This window comes from Arachis hypogaea, chromosome 2, assembly GCF_003086295.3.
Source record: "Arachis hypogaea cultivar Tifrunner chromosome 2, arahy.Tifrunner.gnm2.J5K5, whole genome shotgun sequence".
Taxonomy (NCBI): Eukaryota; Viridiplantae; Streptophyta; class Magnoliopsida; order Fabales; family Fabaceae; genus Arachis; species Arachis hypogaea.
Window position 1 is genome coordinate 17,387,193 of NC_092037.1, and position 20,651 is coordinate 17,407,843.

Consider the following 20,651-nt stretch of genomic DNA (forward strand, 5'->3'; position numbering starts at 1 on the left):
GAGTGTGTCGATTATGGCGAGTTTGAAGGGTATTTTGCAAAATGTTATATCTTTTTAGTCTCAAATTGTTTATTCTGATATAGATTTTTTCATATTTACTCAAACTGTAGTGAGTAGTTCAGTTCTTGAAATCTAATACAAACAACACAGATGTGCGTAGTTGTTTTTTATAATATATTCTTTGCTCTTTTGTGAATTTTGTAATCGATTTTTTTACATTTATCTTTTCCTGTATCTAGGGTTCCTTTTTTGATATATACTTTTTATAAATTTGTTATAATCTAGTGGTTAGTCAATTTTTCTTTATTCTTTTCGTGATTTCTATTCAAAGAGTCAATTTAATTTCTAATCAGGATTTTGATACGAGTAAGTGTATTTTGTATGACCACCTTTGTGTTCAAAACAACTTATTATCATAATTTTATGATAGAGCTTATGAAAGCATTTTTATGTTTGGTTGATTTTTTGTATTCCTTGTTCCCAGGTATTTACATAATTAACCTTGGCAAGACATGGGAGAAGCTCCAACTTGCTGCTAGGATCATTGTTGCTATCGAGAACCCACAGGACATCATTGTTCAGCCTGCTAGGCCATATGGTTAGAGAGATGTCCTTAAGTTTGCACAATACACTGGTGCAAATGCAATTGCTGGAAGGCACACTCCTAGAACATTCACTAATCAAATGCAAACATCCTATAACGAGCCTCGTCTACTCATTCTGATTGATCCAAGGACTGATCATCAGGTGCCACTTATGTTATTCACTTGTTTCACTATTAACTGTCAATATGTTTTTTGTGGGAGTTTGAAATTCTGTTATTAATTGATCTCATCTTGGGTTTGTTTTTCTATTTTTTTTCAAAAAAATATGTGTAGCCCATTAAGGAAGGTGCTCTTGGAAATATTCCGACCATTGCCTTATGTGACACCAATTCTCCGATGCGCTATGTTAATGTTGGCATTCCTGCCAATAACAAGGGGAAGCACAGTATTGGTTGTCTGTTTTGGTTATTAGCAAGGATGGTTCTACAGATGAGGGGTACTATTCATCCGGGGCTTAAGTGGGATGTGATCGTAAACTAATTTTTGCTCTTAACGGATTGGACTATTATTATTTTGTAGCACTTTTAGATTTATTGTGTTTCCCAATGTCTTCATTGTAAGTGTCTGATCTCGTATGCACTTATTTAGAACAATCTTTCTTGCTGTACATACAGGTGTAAAAAATTTCATACTTTAACAAAAGATAGTAGTCTTGTTATGTGGTTTCCTTTGAACCTTAGCTAAATTTGTCAACTTTTCATGTGTAGTTGGATTTATTCTTCTATAGAGAACCTGAAGAGGCCAAGCAACAAGAGGAGGAGGAATTACCAGCTGCCCTAGAATATGCCATTCAAGATTTTGGTGCTGCTGGTATTGCAGGCTTCCCCGCAGCTGATGGGGAATGGGGGGCTGTTACAGATGAACAATCCTGGACTGAACCAGTTCCTTAGCATCCCATTGCAGCTGCTCCTGCTAACTGGGCCCCAGACGCTGGTAAGAATAATTATTTCCACTCTGGCTCTGTTAAATTTGATGCAACATAGTTGTCGTATTTGCTTCTAATATGTTCTAGTCAAATAATTCTGGGTTGTTGTGTAGAATCATTCTCCTCAATATACAAAAAAATCTGTGCGCCTTAACATAGTTCTGTCGAAAACTATGATGGCAGTTTATTTGACCCAAGTTCTTTTGAATCCGCAGCTGCAGGTGATTGGGAGCCAGTTCCAGCTCCACAGGCATCCGTTCCTGCACCTGGAGGTGTTGCTCCCACTGGCTGGGACTAGGCATCGAGTTTGGAATTTTGTTTCTATGTTTTCTTTGCTTCCTGAGCAATTTTCCTTCCGGGATTATTTCTTTATGAAACATACATATTTAATATTTTGTAGTCTTTGTATTGAGTTTTAAAATTTTGTTGACGTATTGATGGAAGCTTGTTTAGTTTCAACAATTTAAGAGGATTCGTTATGGAAGTTTGAGCAGTTAATTGACAACGACATGCTACTTTTTGCATGGCATGGCAAAAATCCCCAGCGGGGCGGGTACTCGGGGATTTACCCATCAGGGAGCAGGTATGGGGGTAATTTTTACCCGCGAAAACGGGAGCCGGGGCCCCGTATAATAAACAGGGCGGGGGCGGGGGTAGAGGTCCCCGCCACGTGGAGACCCGTTAAATCTCTGTTTGTGTGAAAAGACAAAAATGCCCTGATATATATATATATATATTATATGTTAGCCACTCTCATTTGAACATAACCTAACCCTAGCCGTCCTGCTCCAGAGAGAGAAAGAGAGCGAGAACTGAGCTGAGACCTGAGACTCTCGTCTCCACTCCTCCTCAAACCCTTAGCCCCTTCTGCCTCCTTCCCGCTGACCACCGACCGTCGCCGCCGCCTTCCACCCTCTGGTCTCTTAACGCCACCTCCCACCCCAGACTCAGCAACGTCGTCGTCTTTTCCTGGTCGTGGTCGTCATCTTCTCCTGATCGCGTTGCCGGTCTTCGCTGGACGCTAGTCTTCCTTCCCCTTTTCTTCATCAGGTTCAGGTAAGTCAGCCCTGGTTTTCGCTGGTCTTCCATCCCCCTTTTCTGAATTTAGATTTCTGAATTAAGGTAATGAATTTGGGTGTTTTGAATTAATGAGATTCCTATTAAGCTGAATTTTTGTGTTTTGAATTTCTGAATTTTTGAGTTTTAAGTTGCTGAATTTCTGATTAGGTTACTGAATTTTTAAATTTCTGATTAGGTTAATAAATTTCTGATTTGGTTAACAAATTTCTGAATTTCTAATTAGGTTAATAATTTTCTGACTATGAATTTTTGTATTCTGGTTGTGTAATTTATATTTCTGAATTAGGTTGATAATAATAATAATAATAATAATAATAATAATAATAATAATAATAATAATAATAATAATAATAATAATAATAATAATAATAATAATAATAATAATAATAATAATAATAATAATAATAATAATAATAATAATAATCAATAAAATTATTAGAGACTATTCTACAAAAAATTCAAGGTTAAATTCATTTGATATTTTTGTATTTAATATAATCAAAAGATATCCTATGTAAAAAAAGTATGTTTGTATTAAAAAATATGTATTAAAAGAAAATATTTTAATTTGAATTTATATTAAATACATATTTTTTTAATACAAACATATTTTTTAAAATAGTATATCTTTTGATTATATTAAATATAAAAAAATCAAATAGTTTTAAATTTGAATTTTTTTAGAATAATCTCTAATAATTTTATTGATTATTATTATTGTTATTATTATTATTATTATTATTATAATCATCATCATCATCATCATCATCATCATCATTATTATTATTATGTAACTGCTTTTTGATTTCAAGTTGGTTTGCATTAAGAAGTTTAGCTATTTTGTTGGAGAAGATACCATAACTTGGCTATCTTTTAATGAAAATTTATTTTTATTTTCAGTTGTGATGACTACTGAACTTTTAAACTTCTTTAATTGTCATATTTGAATTCCTTTTATCGTTAAATTTTATTGGATCAAGACTTTGTTAGCTATTGTGTATTTGTACTTGTCGATTTCAATGTTATGACTTTGTGAAATAGTATGATAGTACGTTTTTTAATCGATTGAAAAACTGAACAAACCGAACCAAACCAAACCGATTTTAATTAGTTTGGTTTGGTTCGGATGGCCTCGATAAAAAAACCGAACCAAACCGCACCGCGAACACCCGTAGCGCCCAACTCTACCAAAATTCCAAGTAATGGGCGCTAAAATTCCAAGTGCACTTTTCACTCCCAACAATCCAAAGAGCTTCAAAGTCCATCGCTAAGTACACCAAGCCCACCACCAAATGCCTAACCAACTCCTAGGAAGTTTCAATTCAAGTCAAGATTCAAGATTTAAATGATTAGTTAGCAACAACCTCTTCTAGAAAGATACGATTTGGTTGTTAGGATTTAGATTAGATTAAATTTAAATTTAAATAAATTATCTTTCTCTTTAAAAGATAAGATTAGCTTTTAAATTTCAGTTACGTAGGAAGTTAGATATAAATAAATAAACAAGGTTCACAAAATAGAGATCATCTTTGACCAAATATCTCCTTCTTTAGTTTTAGTTATTTTTTTCTCTACCATGAGTAACTAAACCTCTCTTGTTAAAGGTTAGGAGCTCTATTTTATTTTTATAGATTAGTAATGCAAGTGTCTTCTTTATTTTGATTCATGTTTTTCTACTTTTTCAGGATTAAGTTTCGTTCTTCATCTTTAATGGTTAGAAGTATTAGAAAATATTCTAACTTTGTCTCGGATTCCGTTATTACTTTAGAAAATTTAATATTGAAATTAGCTCTAAACTGTTGTTGTCATGATTTTTAACTTGACTAGGAATAGTACTTTGAAAATTGTGTGGCTTTAAATAAAAAATATTCTTCATCTTTTCTCTTAATTAATTGACCAAGAAATTGGCGATTAATTAAGTTAAGAAAAATTAAATTGTCAAGGAATTAGAATTTGATTATAAATAATTTGAGAAACACGAGAAACACGCACAGAAGAGGTATGCCCAGCGTGCGGAGGATCCATTGAGAGTGTGTCTGTTGTCTCAGTAAAAAACTTTACGAAATTTTCCATATTGTATTGAATCAACAAAAAAACAACTGGTCAGTATTTTCTAAGAATATAACATCTCCGAAACCTTTAACATTCCCTATCTTTAATTACTTCCTAATTCTCTAAGGTAGCGTTTGGTAGAGAGATAGAGATTAGAAAACTGAGACTGAGAGATAGAAACTGAAATAAATCTCAGTATTCTGTTTGGTACAAAGTGGGAGACAGAAATTGAAACAAGAATGAAACTCTAATTTAATTTGTACAAAGGGTAAATGGTGCACGAAATTGTGATCATCAATGGCGCCATCAACATGGTACGCTCAATTGCAATCTCAACTCTTTATCACAACTTCGCACAACTAACCAGCAAGTGTACTGGGTCGTCCAAGTAATAAACCTTACGCGAGTAAGGGTCGATCCCACAGAGATTGTTGGTATGAAGCAAGCTATGGTCACCTTGTAAATCTTAGTCAGGCAAACTCAAATGGTTATGGAGGATATATGAATAAAACATAAAGATAAAGATACTTATGTAATTCATTGGCGAGAATTTCAAATAAGCGTATAGAGATGCTTTGTCCCTTCCGTCTCTCTGCTTTCCTACTGTCTTCATCCAATCCTTCTTACTCCTTTCCATGGCAAGCTGTATGTTGGGCATCACCGTTGTCAGTGGCTACAGTCCCGTCCTCTCAGTGAAAATGTTCAACGCACCCTGTCACGGCACGGCTAATCATCTGTCGGTTCTCAATCAGGTTGGAATAGAATCCATTGATTTTTTTGCGTCTGTCACTGACGCCCAGCCTTCAGGAGTTTGAAGCTCGTCACAGTCATTCAATCATTGAATCCTACTCAGAATACCACAGACAAGGTTTAGACCTTCCGGATTCTCTTGAATGCCGCCATCAATTCTAGCTTATACCACGAAGATTCCGGTTAAGGAAATCCAAGAGATATCCACTCAATCTAAGGTAGAATGGAGGTGGTTGTCAGGCACACGTTCATAGGTGAGAATGATGATGAGTGTCACGGATCATTTCATTCATCAAGTTGACGAACAAGTGATATCTTAGAACAAAAACAAGCTGAATTAAATAGAAGAACAATAATAATTGCATTGATACTCGAGGTACAGCAGAGCTCCACACCTTAATCTATGGTGTGTAAAAACTCCACCGTTGAAAATACATAAGTGATAAAAGTGATCATTGGCTTCGGCCCCAAAGAGGGAACCAGAAGAACCAAGATGAAAATACAATAGCAAAAGGTCTTATTTATAGAGAACTAGTAGCCTAAGGTTTACAAAGATGAGTGAATGACATAAAAATCCACTTCCAGGCCCACTTGGTGTGTGCTTGGGCTGAGCATTGAAGCATTTTTGTGTAGAGACTTTTCTTGGAGTTAAACGCCAGTTTTTATGCCAGTTTGGGCGTTTAACTCCCATTCTTGTGCCAGTTCCGGCGTTTAACGCCGGGCAGTTTTGAGCTGATTTGGAACGCCGGTTTGGGCCATTAAATCTCGGGCAAAGTATGAACTATTTTCCAACGCCGTTGAGAGCGCGCCAATTGAGCTTCTGTAGCTCCAGAAAATCCACTTCGAGTGCAGGGAGGTCAGAATCCAACAGCATCTGCAGTCCTTTTCAGCCTCTGAATTAGATTTTTGCTCAGGTCCCTCAATTTCAGCCAGAAAATACCTGAAATCACAGAAAAACACACAAACTCATAGTAAAGTCCAGAAAAGTGAATTTTAACTAAAAACTAATAAAAATACAATAAAAACTAACTAAAACATATTGAAAACATACTAAAAACAATGCCAAAAAGCGTATAAATTATCCGCTCATCAGTAAGCTCCTAAATACGTCTCTGTGAGCTGTAAGCTCTGAAAATACTATATCCTCCTCGTAGCTGCCAAAGATAATTTAACATAAATAAAAATATCTAAACAAATTAACAACACCGTTAACAAATAAAATTCTAATTGAGTTTACTTACTTATCCATCAAATGATTACCATACAAGTATGCTGCAATTGCAAGTTCAGTATCGTCCAAACACATTGAAGTTGTTAGTCTAAAACAGACTTGCACCCACTAAATGTATAAAAAAAATTGTTATTAGTGAAATAATAATAATAATAATAATAATAAACTACTTATTACTTAGTACTCATACTAGGTAGCTCTAATCTAGGAATATTGATTGGAGCAAGTGAATCTGTTCTCCTTTTTTTAGCAATGGAGAGATTTGTCTTGGCCGGTTGAACCGTGAACCAGTGAGCAAGACGGTTTGACTAGAAGCTATAACCACTAAATTAAAAAATCGTTATTGAACCATCGAACCGACTAGGAACCGATTGGTCGAACCGAACCGGAACCCAACCGATTTTCAAAAAAAACTTCACCAAACGGTGCCGTTTCGTTCATTGTGGAACAATGTTCTAAAAACCGGACCGGACCGGCCAGTTGAACCAGTTCAACCAAGAACCGGCGTAGAAAACGGTCTGCTTCTCCTACTAAAACCACTGATGACAAAACCGCAAGAAAATCGTTGAACCGGCCGGTTGGACCGGACCGGGAACCGACCCGTTTGTATAACACGCTGTCGTTTTGATTTTGTTAAGGAAAAAAAAAGAAAACCCACCCACTGATGAGCGGATAATTTATACGCTTTTTAGCATTGTTTTTAGGTAGTTTTTAGTATGATCTAGTTACTTTTAGGGATGTTTTCATTAGTTTTTATGCTAAATTCACATTTCTGGACTTTACTATGAGTTTGTGTGTTTTTCTGTGATTTCAGGTATTTTCTAGCTGAAATTGAGGGACCTGTGCAAAATTCTGATAGGAGGCTGACAAAGGACTGCTGATGCTGTTGGAATCTGACCTCCCTGCACTCAAAATAGATTTTATGGAGCTACAGAAATCCAAATGGTGCGCTCTTAACGGCGTTGGAAAGTAGACATCCAGAGCTTTCCAGCAATATATAATAGTCTATACTTTATTCGTGATTAGATGACGTAAACTGGCGCTCAATGCCAATTCCATGTTGCTGTCTGGAGTCAAACGCCAGAAACACGTCTCTCAGCCCAAACATACACCAAGTGGGTCCTGGAAGTAGATTTATGCATCAATTACTTACTTCTGTAAATCCTAGTAGCTAGTTTAGTATAAATAGAACTTTTTACTAGTGTATTAGTCATCTTTGGTCTCAGTTTTATTCTATTATTCATCTGAGGAGACTATTGATCACGTTTTGGAGGCTGGCCATTCGGCCATTCCTGGACCTTTCACTTATGTATTTTCAACGGTGGAGTTTCTACACACCATAGATTAAGGGTGTGGAGCTCTGCTGTACCTCAAGTTTCAATGCAATTACTATTATCTTCTATCCAATTCAATTTATTCCTATTCTAAGATATTCGTTGCACTTCAACTTGATGAATGTGATGATCCGTGACACTCATCATCATTCTCACCTATGAACGCGCGTGACTGACAACCACTTCCGTTCTACCTTAGACCGGGCACATATCTCTTGGATTCCTTAATCAGAATCTTCGTGGTATAAGCTAGAATTGATGGTGGCATTCATGGGAATCAGGAAAGTATAACCTTGTCTGTGGTATTTCGAGTAGGATTCTGGGATTGAATGACTGTGACGAGCTTTAAACTCCTGAAGGCTGGGCGTTAGTGACAGACGCAAAAGAATCACTGGATTCTACTCCAACCTGATTGAGAACCGACAGATGATTAGCCGTGCTGTGACAGAGCATTTGGACCTTTTTCACTGAGAGGATGGGATGTAGCCATTGACAATGATGATGCCCTACATACAGCTTGCCATAGAAGGGAGTGATAAAATTGGATAAAAGCAGTAGGAAAGCAGAGATTCAGAAGGAACACAGCATCTCCATGCACCTATCAGAAATTCCCACCATTGGAGTACATGAGTAACTTTATCTTTACTTTCTGTTTATTTTTATTAATCATATTTAAACCAATAATCCATAATCAATTACTATCCGCCTGACTGAGATCTACAAGATGACCATAGCTTGCTTCATACCAACAATCTCTGTGGGATCGACCCTTACTCACGTAAGGTATTACTTGGACGACCCAGTACACTTGCTGGTTAGTTGTGCGGAGTTGTGACTAAGTGTAATTCACGTATGAGAGCTACCAAATTATTGGAGCCATTGTTGATGATCACAATTTCGTCCACCAAGTTTTTGGCGCCGTTGCCGGGGATTGTTCGAGTGTGGACAACTAACGGTTCGTCTTGTTGCTCAGATTAGGTAATTCTCTTTTCAAAAAGTTTTCAAAAAAATTTTTTCGAAAAAAAATTTTTTCTCTATTTTTCGTTTTTCCAAAAAAAATAATTTTCGAAAAATATAATAAAAAATACTAAAAAAATCATAAAATCATAAAAATAAAAAATATTTTATGTTTCTTGTTAGAGTCTTGTGTCAAGTTTTAAGTTTGGTGTCAATTGCATATTCATCATGCATTTTTCAAAAATTGCATTCATGCATTGCATTCATCATGATCTTCAAGTTGTTCTTGATGAACTTTCTTGTTTGATCTTCGTATTTTCTTGTTTTGTGTTGTATGGTGTTTTTCATGTGCATTTTTGCATTCATAGTGTCTAAACATGAAAGATTTCTAATTTTGATGTCTTGCATGTTTTCTTTACATTGAAAATTTTTCAAAAATATGTTCTTGATGTTCATCATGATCTTCAAAGCGTTCTTGGTGTTCATCTTGACATTCATAGTGTTCTTGCATGCATCATGTGTTTTGATCCAAAATTTTCATGCATTAAGTATTTTTAGTGTTTTTCTCTCTCATAAAAAAAAATTTTCAAAAAAAAAATCTTATCTTTTAAAAATTCTTATCTTTTTAAAATCTTTTTCAAAAATCATATCTTTTTCATTTTTTTTTATTTTCGAAAATGTCAAAAATCTTTTTCAAAATATTTTCAAAATCTTTTTCTTATTTTTATATCATATTTTCGAAAATCACATCATCAATTAATGTTTTGATTCAAAAATTTCAAGTTTGTTACTTTCTTGTTAAGAAAGATTCTAACTTTAAGTTCTAGAATCATATCTTGTGATTTCTTGTGAGTCAAGTCATTAATTGTGATCTTAAAATTCAAATCTTTTTCAAAACTAATTTCAACCATATCTTTTAAAATCATATCTTTTCAATTTTATCTTTGTTTTTCGAAAATTTTCAAAAATATTTTTCAAAATCTTTTTCTTATCTTTTACATCATATTTTCGAAAATTCACTAACAATTAATGAAATTGATTCAAAAATTTGAAGTTTGTTACTTTCTTGTTAAGAAAAGTTCAATCTTTAAATTCTATAATCATATCTTTTAGTTTCTTGTTAGCTAAGTAATTAATTTTAATTTTAAAAATTAAATCTTTTTCAAATCCTATCTTTTTATCATATCTTCTTATCTTATCTTTTTATCATATCTTTTTCAAAATTTATCCTTTTCAAAAAATTTAAATTCAAAATATCTTATCTAACTTCTTATCTTCTTATCTTTTCAAATTTGATTTTTCAACTAACTATTTGACTTTTTGTTTGTTTCTTATCTTTTTCAAAACCACCTAACTATTTTTCCTTCTCTAATTTTCAAAAATATCTCATCCCTTTTTCAAAAATTCTTTTTAATTAATTAATTGTTTTAATTTTAATTCTATCTTATCTTTTATTTTCGAAAATCACTAACTACTTTTTCAAAATTATTTTCGAAATTCTCTATCTCTCCCCTTCTTCTATTTATTTATTCATTTACTAATACTTCTCTTCACCTCTCTTCATCTCAAATCACTGCCCCTACCTATTCATTTTTCTTCACTCATATTCCCTTTCTTCTTCTACTAACATAAAGGAATCTCTATACTGTGACATAGAGGATTCCTCTTCCTTTTCTTGTTCTCTTCTTCCCTATATGAGCAGGAACAAGGAAAAAGGCATTCTTGTTGAAGCTGATCCTGAACCTGAAAGGACTCTGAAGAGGAAATTAAGAGAAGCTAAATTACAACAATCCAGAGACAACCTTTATGAATTTTTCGAACAAGAAAAGGAGATGGCAGCCGAACCTAACAACAATAATGCAAGGAGGATGCTTGGTGATTTCACTAAACCAACTTCCAAATTTGATGGAAGAAGCATCTCCATTCTGGCCATTAGAGCAAACAATTTTGAGCTGAAACCTCAATTAGTTGCTCTAATGCAACAGAACTACAAGTTTCATGGACTTCCATCTGAAGATCCTTACCAGTTTTTAACTGAGTTCTTGCAGATTTGTGAGACTGTAAAGACGAATAGAGTAGATCCTGAAGTCTACAGGCTCATGCTTTTCCCCTTTGTTGTAAGAGACAGAGCTAGAACATGGTTGGACTCACAACCTAAAGATAGCCTGGACTCCTGGGATAAGCTGGTCACTGCCTTCTTGGATAAATTCTTTCCCCCCTCAAAAGTTGAGCAAGCTTAGAGTGGATGTTCAAACCTTCAAGCAAAAAGATGGTGAATCCCTCTATGAAGCTTGGGAAAGATACAAGCAGATGACCAAAAAAGTGTCCTTCTGACATGTTTTCAGAATGGACCATATTAGATATATTCTATTATGGTCTATCTGAGTTTTCCAAGATGTTATCAGACCATTCTGCAGGTGGATCCATTCACCTAAAAAAACTCCTACAAAAGCGCAAGAACTTATTGACATGGTTGCAAATAATCAATTCATGTACACTTCTGAGAGGAATTTCGTGAATAATGGGATGCCTCAGAGGAAGGGAGTTCTTGAAATTGATGCTCTGAATGCCATATTGACTCAGAACAAAGTGTTGACTCATCAAGTCAACATGATCTCTCAAAGTCTGAATGGATGGCAAAATGCATCCAACAGTACTAAAGAGGCAACTTTTGAAGAAGCTTATGATCTTGAGAACCTTGCAATAGCAGAGGTAAATTACATGGGTGAACCTTATGGAAACACTTATAATTCATCATGGAGAAATCATCCAAATTTCTCATGGAAGGATCAACAAAAGCCTCAACAAGGCTTTAATAATGGTGGAAGAAACAGGCTAAGCAATAACAAGCCTTTTCCATCATCTTCTCAGCAACAGATAGAGAATTCTGAGCGGAGCCTTTCTAATTAAGCAAATTTAGTCTCTGATCTGTCTAAAGCCACTTTAAGTTTCATGAGTGAAACAAGGTCCTCCATCAGAAATTTGGAGGCACAAGTGGGCCAGCTGAGTAAGAAAGTCACTGAAACTCCTCCCAGTACTCTCCCAAGCAATACAGAAGAGAATCCAAGAGGAGAGTGCAAGGCCATTGATGTAATCAATATGGCCGAATGCACAAGAGAGGAGAAGGACGAAAATCCTAGTGAGGAAGACCTCCTAGGACGTCTCTCAAACAAGAAGGAGTTCCCTATTAAGGACCTAAAGGAATCTGAGGCTCATATAGAAACCATAGAGATTCCATTAAATCTCCTTCTGCCATTCATGAGCTCTGAAGATTATTCTTCCTCTGAAGAAGATGAAGATGTAACTGGAGAGCAAGTTGCTCAATATCTAGGAGCTATCATGAAGCTGAATGCCAAGTTATTTGGTAATGAGACTTGGGAAGGTGAACCTCCCTTGTTAATTAGTGAACTTGATACATGGGTTCAGCAAACCTTACCTCAAAAGAAATAAGATCCTGGCAAATTCTTAATACCCTGTACCATAGGCACCATGACCTTTAACAAGGCTCTGTGTGACCTGGGGTCAGGCATAAATCTTATTCCACTCTCTGTAATGGAGAAGCTAGGGATCATTAAGGTACAGCCTGCCTTATTCTCATTACAATTGGCAGACAAGTCAGTAAGACAAGCTTATGGATTAGTAGAGGACATATTAGTAAAGGTTGAAGGCCTTTACATCCCTGCTGATTTCATAATCCTAGACACTAGGAAGGAAGAGGATGAATGCATCATCCTTGGAAGACCTTTCCTAGCCACAGCAGGTGCTGTAATAGATGTTAACAGAGGAGAATTAGTCCTTCAATTGAATGGGACTACCTTGTGTTTAAGGCACACGGCCATCCCTCTGTAACAAAAGAGAGTAAGTATGCAGAACTTTTCTTAGTACAGAGTCCAAAAGAGCCCCCACAATCAAACTCTAAGTTTGGTGTTGGGAGGCCACAACCAAACTCTAAGTTTGGTGTTGAGAAGACCCCACATTCAAACTCTAAGTTTGGTGTTGGGAGACCTTCATCATGCTCTGAACTTCTCTAAGGCTCCATGAGAGCCCACTATCAAGCTAGTGACATTAAAAGATCGCTTGTTGGGAGGCAACCCAATTTTTATTTATCTAATTTTATTTTATTGTTATTTTGTGTTTTATTAGGTCCATGATCATGTGGAGTCACGAAAAAAATACAAAAATTAAAAACAGAATAAAAAACAACAAAAGAAAAATCACACCCTAGAGGAAGGACTTACTGGCGTTTAAACGCCAGTAAGGTGCATCTGGCTGGCGTTCAACGCCAGAACAGAGCATGGATCTGGCGTTGAACGCCAGAAACAAGCAACATACTGGCGTTTGGATGCCAGGAATGTGCCCTGAGGAAAGCTGGCGCTGAACGCCAGTAACAAGCATGGAACTGGCGTTCAACGCCAGAAACATGCTACACATGGGCGTTGAACGCCCAGAGTGTGCACCACTTCAGTGTTTAAACGCCAGAATGGTATGCTAAGGCATTTTACATGCCTAATTGGTGCAGGGATGTAAATCCTTGACACCTCAGGATCTGTGGACCCCACAGGATCCCCACCTAACATATTCTCCCCTCTTCTCAACATTCGTTCTCTCTTTCCAATAAACACTCTTCCCCAAAACCCTTCACCAATCACCTCAATCTCTCTTCCCAATTACCCCCTTCACCACTCACATCCATCCATTCTTTCCCATAAACCCCACCTACCTTCAAAATTCAAAATTCTTTCCCACCCAAACCCCCCTAAATGGCCGAACCTAACCTCTCCCCTTTCCCTATATATACCCCTCCATTCTACTTCATTTTCACACAACACAACCCCCTCTTCTATACCTTGGCCGAAACCTACACTTCCCCTTCTCCTCCATATTTTCTTCTTCTTCTTCTTCTTCTCTTCTTTCTCCTCTTGCTCGAGGGCGAGCAATATTTTAAGTTTGGTGTGGTAAAAGCATAAGATTTTTGTTTTTCCATAACCATTGATGGCATCCAAGACCGGAGAATCCTCTAGAAAAGGGAAAGGGAAGACAAAAGCTTCCACCTCCGAGTCATGGGAGATGGAAAGATTCATCTCCAAAGCCCATCAAGACCACTTCTATGATATTGTGGCCAAGAAGAAGGTGATCCTTGAGGTCCCTTTCAAGCTCAAGAAAAATGAGTATCCAGAGATCCGACATGAGATCCAAAGAAGAGGTTGGGAAGTTCTAACCAACCCCATTCAACAAGTCGGAATCTTAATGGTTCAAGAGTTCTATGCCAATGCTTGGATCACTAGGAACCATGATCAAAGTATGAACCCGAATCCAAAGAACTATCTTACAATGGTTCGGGGGAAATACTTAGATTTTAGTCCGAAAAATGTGAGGTTGGCATTCAACTTGCCCATGATGCAAGGAGATGAACGCCCCTACACTAGAAGGGTCAACTTTAATCAAAGGTTGGACCAAGTCCTTATGGACATATGTGTGGAAGGAGCTCAATGGAAAAGAGACTCCAAAGGCAAGCCAGTTCAACTGAGAAGGCTAGACCTCAAGCCTGTGGCTAGAGGATGGTTAGAGTTCATTCAACACTCCATCATCCCCACTAGCAACCGATCTGAAGTCACTATGGATCGGGCCATCATGATTCATAGCATCATGATTGGAGAGGAAGTAGAAGTTCATGAAGTCATCTCCCATGAATTCTACAAAATAGCCGATAAGTCCTCTACTTTGGCAAGGCTAGCTTTTCCCCATCTTATTTGCTATCTATGTTACTTAGCTGGAGTTATTATAGAAGGAGACATCCTCATTGAGGAGGACAAGCCCATCACTAAGAAAAGGATGGAGCAAACAAGAGAGCCCACTCATGGAGCCCAAGGGACGCATGAGGAAGCTCATCACCAAGAAATTCCGGAGATGCCTCAAGGGATGCACTTTCCTCCCAATAACTATTGGGAACAACTCAACACTTCCTTAGAAGATTTGAGTTACAATGTGAATCAATTAAGGGTGGAACATCAAGAGCACTCCATCATTTTCCATGAAATAAGAGAAGATCAAAGAGCAATGAGGGAGGAGCAACAAAGGCAAGGAAGGGACATAGAAGAGCTTAAGGACATCATTGGTCCTTCAAGAAGAAGACGCCACTAAGGTGGACTCATTCCTTGTTCTTATTTTCTCTGCTTTTCGTTTTTATGTTATATGTTTATCTATGTTTTGTGTCTCTACTTCATGATCATTAGTAGTTAGTAACTATGTCTTAAAGCTATGAATAATTCCATTAATCCTTCACCTCTCTTAAATGAAAAATGTTTCTAATTCAAAAGAACAAGAAGTACATGAATTTCGAAATTATCCTTGAATTTAGTTTAATTATATTGATGTGGTGACAATACTTTTTGTTTTCTGAATGAATGCTTGAACAGTGCATAATTTTGATCTTGTTGTTTATGAATGTTAAAATTGTTGGCTCTTGAAAGAATGATGAACAAAGAGAAATGTTATTGATGATCTGAAAAATCATGAAAATTGATTCTTGAAGCAAAAAAAAGCAGTGAAAAGCAAAAGCTTGCAGAAAAAAAAATTACGAAAAAAATAGAAAGAAAAAGAAAAAGCAAGCAGAAAAAGCCAATAGCCCTTAAAACCAAAAGGCAAGGGTAAAAAGGATCCAAGGCTTTGAGCATCAATGGATAGGAGGGCCCAAGGAAATAAATCCAGGCCTAAGCGGCTAAATCAAGCTGCCCCTAACCATGTGCTTGTGGCATGAAGGTCCAAGTGAAAAGCTTGAGACTGAGTGGTTAAAGTCGTGATCCAAAGCAAAAAGAGTGTGCTTAAGAGCTCTGGACACCTCTAACTGGGGATTCTAGCAAAGCTGAGTCACAATCTGAAAAGGTTCACCCAGTCATGTGTCTGTGGCATTTATGTATCCGGTGGTAATACTGGAAAACAAAGTGCTTAGGGCCACGGCCAAGACTCATAAAAGTAGCTGTGTTCAAGAATCAACATACTTAACTAGGAGAATCAATAACACTATCCGAAATTCTAAGTTCCTAGAGAAGCCAATCATTCTAAACTTCAAAGGAAAAAGTGAGATGCCAAAACTGTTCAGAAGCAAAAAGCTACAAGTCCCGCTCATCTAATTAGAACTAATATTCATTGATATTTTGGAATTTATAGTATATTCTCTTCTTTTTTATCCTAATTGATTTTCAGTTGCTTGGGGACAAGCAACAATTTAAGTTTGGTGTTGTGATGAGCGGATAATTTATACGCTTTTTATGATTGTTTTTAGGTAGTTTTTAGTATGATCTAGTTACTTTAGGGATGTTTTCATTAGTTTTTATGCTAAATTCATATTTCTGGACTTTACTATAAGTTTGTGTATTTTTCTGTGATTTCAGGTATTTTCTGGCTGAAATTGAGGGACCTGAGCAAAATTCTGATAGGAGGCTGACAAAGGACTGCTGATGCTGTTGGAATCTGACCTCCCTGCACTCAAAATGGATTTTCTGGAGCTACAAAACTTCAAATGGCGCACTCTCAACGGCGTTGGTAAATAGACATCCAGAGCTTTCCAACAATATATAATAGTTCATACTTTATTCGTGACTAGATGACGTAAACTGGCGCTCAACGCCAATTCCATGTTGCTGTCTGGAGTCAAACGCCAGAAACACGTCACGAACCAGAGTTGAACGCCCAAAACACGTTACAACTTGGTGCTCAACTCCAAGAGAAGCCTCAGCTCGTGGATAGATCAAGCTTAGCCCAAACATACACCAAGTGGGCCCTGGAAGTGGATTTATGCATCAATTACTTACTTCTGTAAACCCTAGTAGCTAGTTTAGTATAAATAGAACTTTTTACTAGTGTATTAGTCATCTTTGGTCTCAGTTTTATTCTATTATTCATCTGAGGAGACTATTGATCACGTTTTGGGGGCTGGCCATTTGGCCATGCCTGGACCTTTCACTTATGTATTTTCAACGGTGGAGTTTCTACACACCATAGATTAAGGGTGTGGAGCCTGCTATACCTCAAGTTTCAATGCAATTACTATTATCTTCTATCTAATTCAATTTATTCCTATTCTAAGATATTCGTTACACTTCAACTTGATGAATGTGATGATCCGTGACACTCATCATCATTCTCACCTATGAACGCGCGTGACTGACAACCACTTCCGTTCTACCTTAGACCGGGCGCATATCTCTTGGATTCCTTAATCAGAATCTTCGTGGTATAAGCTAGAATTGATGGCGGCATTCATGGGAATCCAGAAAGTATAACCTTGTCTGTGGTATTCCGAGTAGGATTCCGGGATTGAATGACTGCGACAAGCTTCAAACTCATGAAGGCCGGGCGTTAGTGACAGACGCAAAAGAATTACTGGATTCTACTCCAACCTGATTGAGAACCGACAGATGATTAGCCATGCTGTGATAGAGCATTTGGACCTTTTTCACTGAGAGGATGGGATGTAGCCATTGACAACGGTGATGCCCTACATACAGCTTGCCATAGAAGGGAGTGATAAAATTGGATAAAAGCAGTAGGAAAGCAGAGATTCAGAAGGAACACAGCATCTCCATGCACCTATCTGAAATTCCCACCATTGGAGTACATGAGTAACTTTATCTTTACTTTCTGTTTATTTTTATTAATCATATTTAAACCAATAATCCATAATCAATTACTATCCGCCTGACTGAGATCTACAAGATGACCATAGCTTGCTTCATACCAACAATCTCTGTGGGATCGACCCTTACTCACGTAAGGTATTACTTGGACGACCCAGTACACTTGCTGGTTAGTTGTGCGGAGTTGTGACTAAGTGTAATTCACGTATGAGAGCTACCAAATTATTGGAGCCATTGTTGATGATCACAATTTCGTTCACCACCCACCCCACGCGAGTTACTCCCCTCACCCCACCAAAACACCCCCTCCTTTGAAAGACAACACAGAACACACAGCAAGAGCAAGCTTTAGCTCTTCCCCAAAATACAAACGAAGCACTCTGCCACTCTCTCATTCAAGCGACCATCCTCCTCCTTCCTCTCCAACTCGAGCTCTTCCCTCAGTTCCACACATGCTTCGTCCAGCCACCGCCGTCGAAGCCACCGCCTTGCTTGCCGGTCGTCTCCGGCGCTGTTCGAACTTCGAAGCCACTGTCGTCGCTGCAACTGGTCTTGCCTCGTTCCTCCATCGCGCAACCACTATCCCGCCACGTCGCCTCTGTTCCACCGCGTCAGCCCCACCATCGTGCTCCTTGTTCCGCTCTGTGCTCTGTCTTGAAGGATCTAGTTCGTTCCTTAATTGATTAAGCAGGTAAGTACATTCATCTTCCCCCTTGACTAAGCCTGGTCGAGTTGGATTTTTCACAATGATACTACAATCTCTGCTTTCTTTAGAAGTTTTTTTTAACTATAATTGTTGTTTTAAACTTTTAATTGGTTAGTTAATCTATAAATTTTCATCTTGCTTCTTCAATTGTTGTTATCATTGGTCATTACTGTGATTTAGGATTGTTAATGATCTTGAATATTGATTCTGATATGCTTTGATATGCAAGGGTTCTGAGAATGGTGACACTGAACTATGCAACTGTGGTCAGGGAAGTAAAAGCATATTTGAAAAAGGGTGTTGCAGCAAAGGAATTGCAGTCACATATTGCTGCATTTCCTGTATCTGCTCAGGAGAAGATAAATGCACTTCTTGAAAGATTATTTGATGTCGTCGAAAAGGCGTTTGGAAAAGAAGCTACTAAGAGGAAGAATCACCTTGCTGGTGCAGTTGCTGGAGATGACGAGGGATCGCAGCTGTTATTACTCAATGCTGCTGAGGAGTTCTGTTACAAGAAAGGTAGCAATGAGTTGAATGAGGTTGCACTTATTTTGAAAGCCCTCTATGATGTTGATTTGGTGGAGGAAGAGCACGTCGTGCATTGGTATTCAAAGGGACTAAAGGGTGATAAGAAGGACTCTCAGATATGGAAGAATGCTCAACCATTCATAGATTGTCTTTGGAATGCTGAATCAGAATCGGAGGAAGAATGAGAAAAGTTTGTGCTCAGTTATTGAATTAGTGGAACTGCATATTCAAGGGTTTAATGTGGATTTCAATGTTTCTTTTAAGTATTTTCGTTTGTTGAATTGGTTTCTCTCTTAGAGATGAATCAGAATCAGAATGCTGTCCATCCAGAAGGGTTAAACTAGTTAGCTATATGTTATAGAACTCTGGTTTTGGTCGTTTCTGCTTCTCCTGTATAATACTTAAGTGGTTCTTGATGTTTGAAATGGCTTGTACTTGCTTCTTAAGCAAAACCATGAGATATAAATGTAACACTGATGTTGGTTTTGCAGTTTATTGTTGCTTCTTAGTCTTAGGCATTGCCATATTTGCAAGGATAAAAATACAAACATGGAGAAGTGAAAGTAGTTGTGGAGATGCATATTTTTATGGTTTTAGGATTTCAATAAAACTAAACAAAAAGAAGCCATTTTTTTCGATTGACTAGGTTACAACTTACAACAGAACTTGATATTACAGCAAAAGTATCATCACCTTGTCCTAACTGCACACAACCAGTGTTGATATTACAGCAGAAGTAGCATCACCTGTCCTAACTGCACACAACCAGTGACGCTCCTAAAGTGATGAGAAAGGTTTTATGTGACTTTGATTGGTACCAAATTTGAATAAATGTTGTTGAAATTTGGATTATCTTTTAAATGTGTTTTGGACTTGGTCTCATCATTCTGAAGCTGAGCAACTAAATCCTTGCACATGTACCACGAAGGTCATCATGTGTTTCACACCTTAATTACGCACTTCAGTAAATGTTAGTATGTACTAATCAAGAAGTGTATTTTTGGTATCTAAATAACACTGATATTTGAATAATAACCTTATCTAAATTATTCAGGTCCTTACCCATTAATCAAGCCAATAAGTTTAAGAAAATAAATCACATAATAACAACATTTACATATTTCCAAACGATTTAAGTATACTACTAGTCCCCTACTTGTCAATAAACTTATCATAATGTAGTGGCAACAATTCAGTAGTTTTTGGATTAATCCTCATTGCTTCTAACTAGTATTGTCCTATCTGAAGAGGTTCAATCTTGATAAACAACTAAGTACTACCCTCATTGCTTCTGCTGGTATATAACGAATACTTCAATCTTGATATATGACAAACCCCAATTTGACGGTTTATCTTGTATTGATTTTAGGGGATTTTATAACCTTTTACTCACATTTATTCAATGAAATAGCATGGTTTTGTATATTCTCCTTTAATTGTGCTTAAGAGTGAAAACATGCTTTTTAGGCCTTAAAATAGCTAAATCTAATTCACCTTGATTCCATTAGATGCCTTGATATGTTTGTTAAGTGATTTAAGGTTTAGGAGGCAAAGATTGGATCAAGGGAATGAAGAAAGAAGCATGAAAAGTTGGAGAACTCATGAAGAAATGAAAGAACCGGAAAGCTGTCAAGCCGACCTCTTCGCACTTAAACGACCATAACTTGAGCTACAGAGGTCCAAATGATGCGGTTCCAGTTGGGTTAGAAAGCTAACATCCGGGGCTTCGAAACGATATAAGATTTGCCATAGTTGCTACAAGTATGGTGGCGCGCACGCGCATAGTACGCGCACGCACCGTTGCTGCCACCTAGTCCACTTGAAGCAAAACGTGGCCAGCGATTTTA

General features: G+C 37.2%; 2 protein-coding genes across 2 annotated transcripts; both read left to right on the forward strand.

Annotated features, from left to right (window-relative positions):
* The first annotated feature begins 684 nt into the window (after positions 1–684).
* LOC140176641 (small ribosomal subunit protein uS2-like) lies at positions 685–1,495 on the forward strand. Its single transcript, XM_072208176.1, has 3 exons — positions 685–747; positions 879–1,076; positions 1,313–1,495. The coding sequence occupies exons 1-3, from the start codon at positions 685–687 to the stop codon at positions 1,493–1,495; spliced, it is 444 nt and encodes a 147-aa protein (XP_072064277.1).
* Positions 1,496–18,515: 17,020 nt separating this feature from the next.
* LOC112722519 (eukaryotic translation initiation factor 5-like) lies at positions 18,516–18,989 on the forward strand. Its single transcript, XM_025773577.1, has one exon. The coding sequence runs from the start codon at positions 18,516–18,518 to the stop codon at positions 18,987–18,989; it is 474 nt and encodes a 157-aa protein (XP_025629362.1).
* The last annotated feature ends 1,662 nt before the right edge of the window (positions 18,990–20,651 follow it).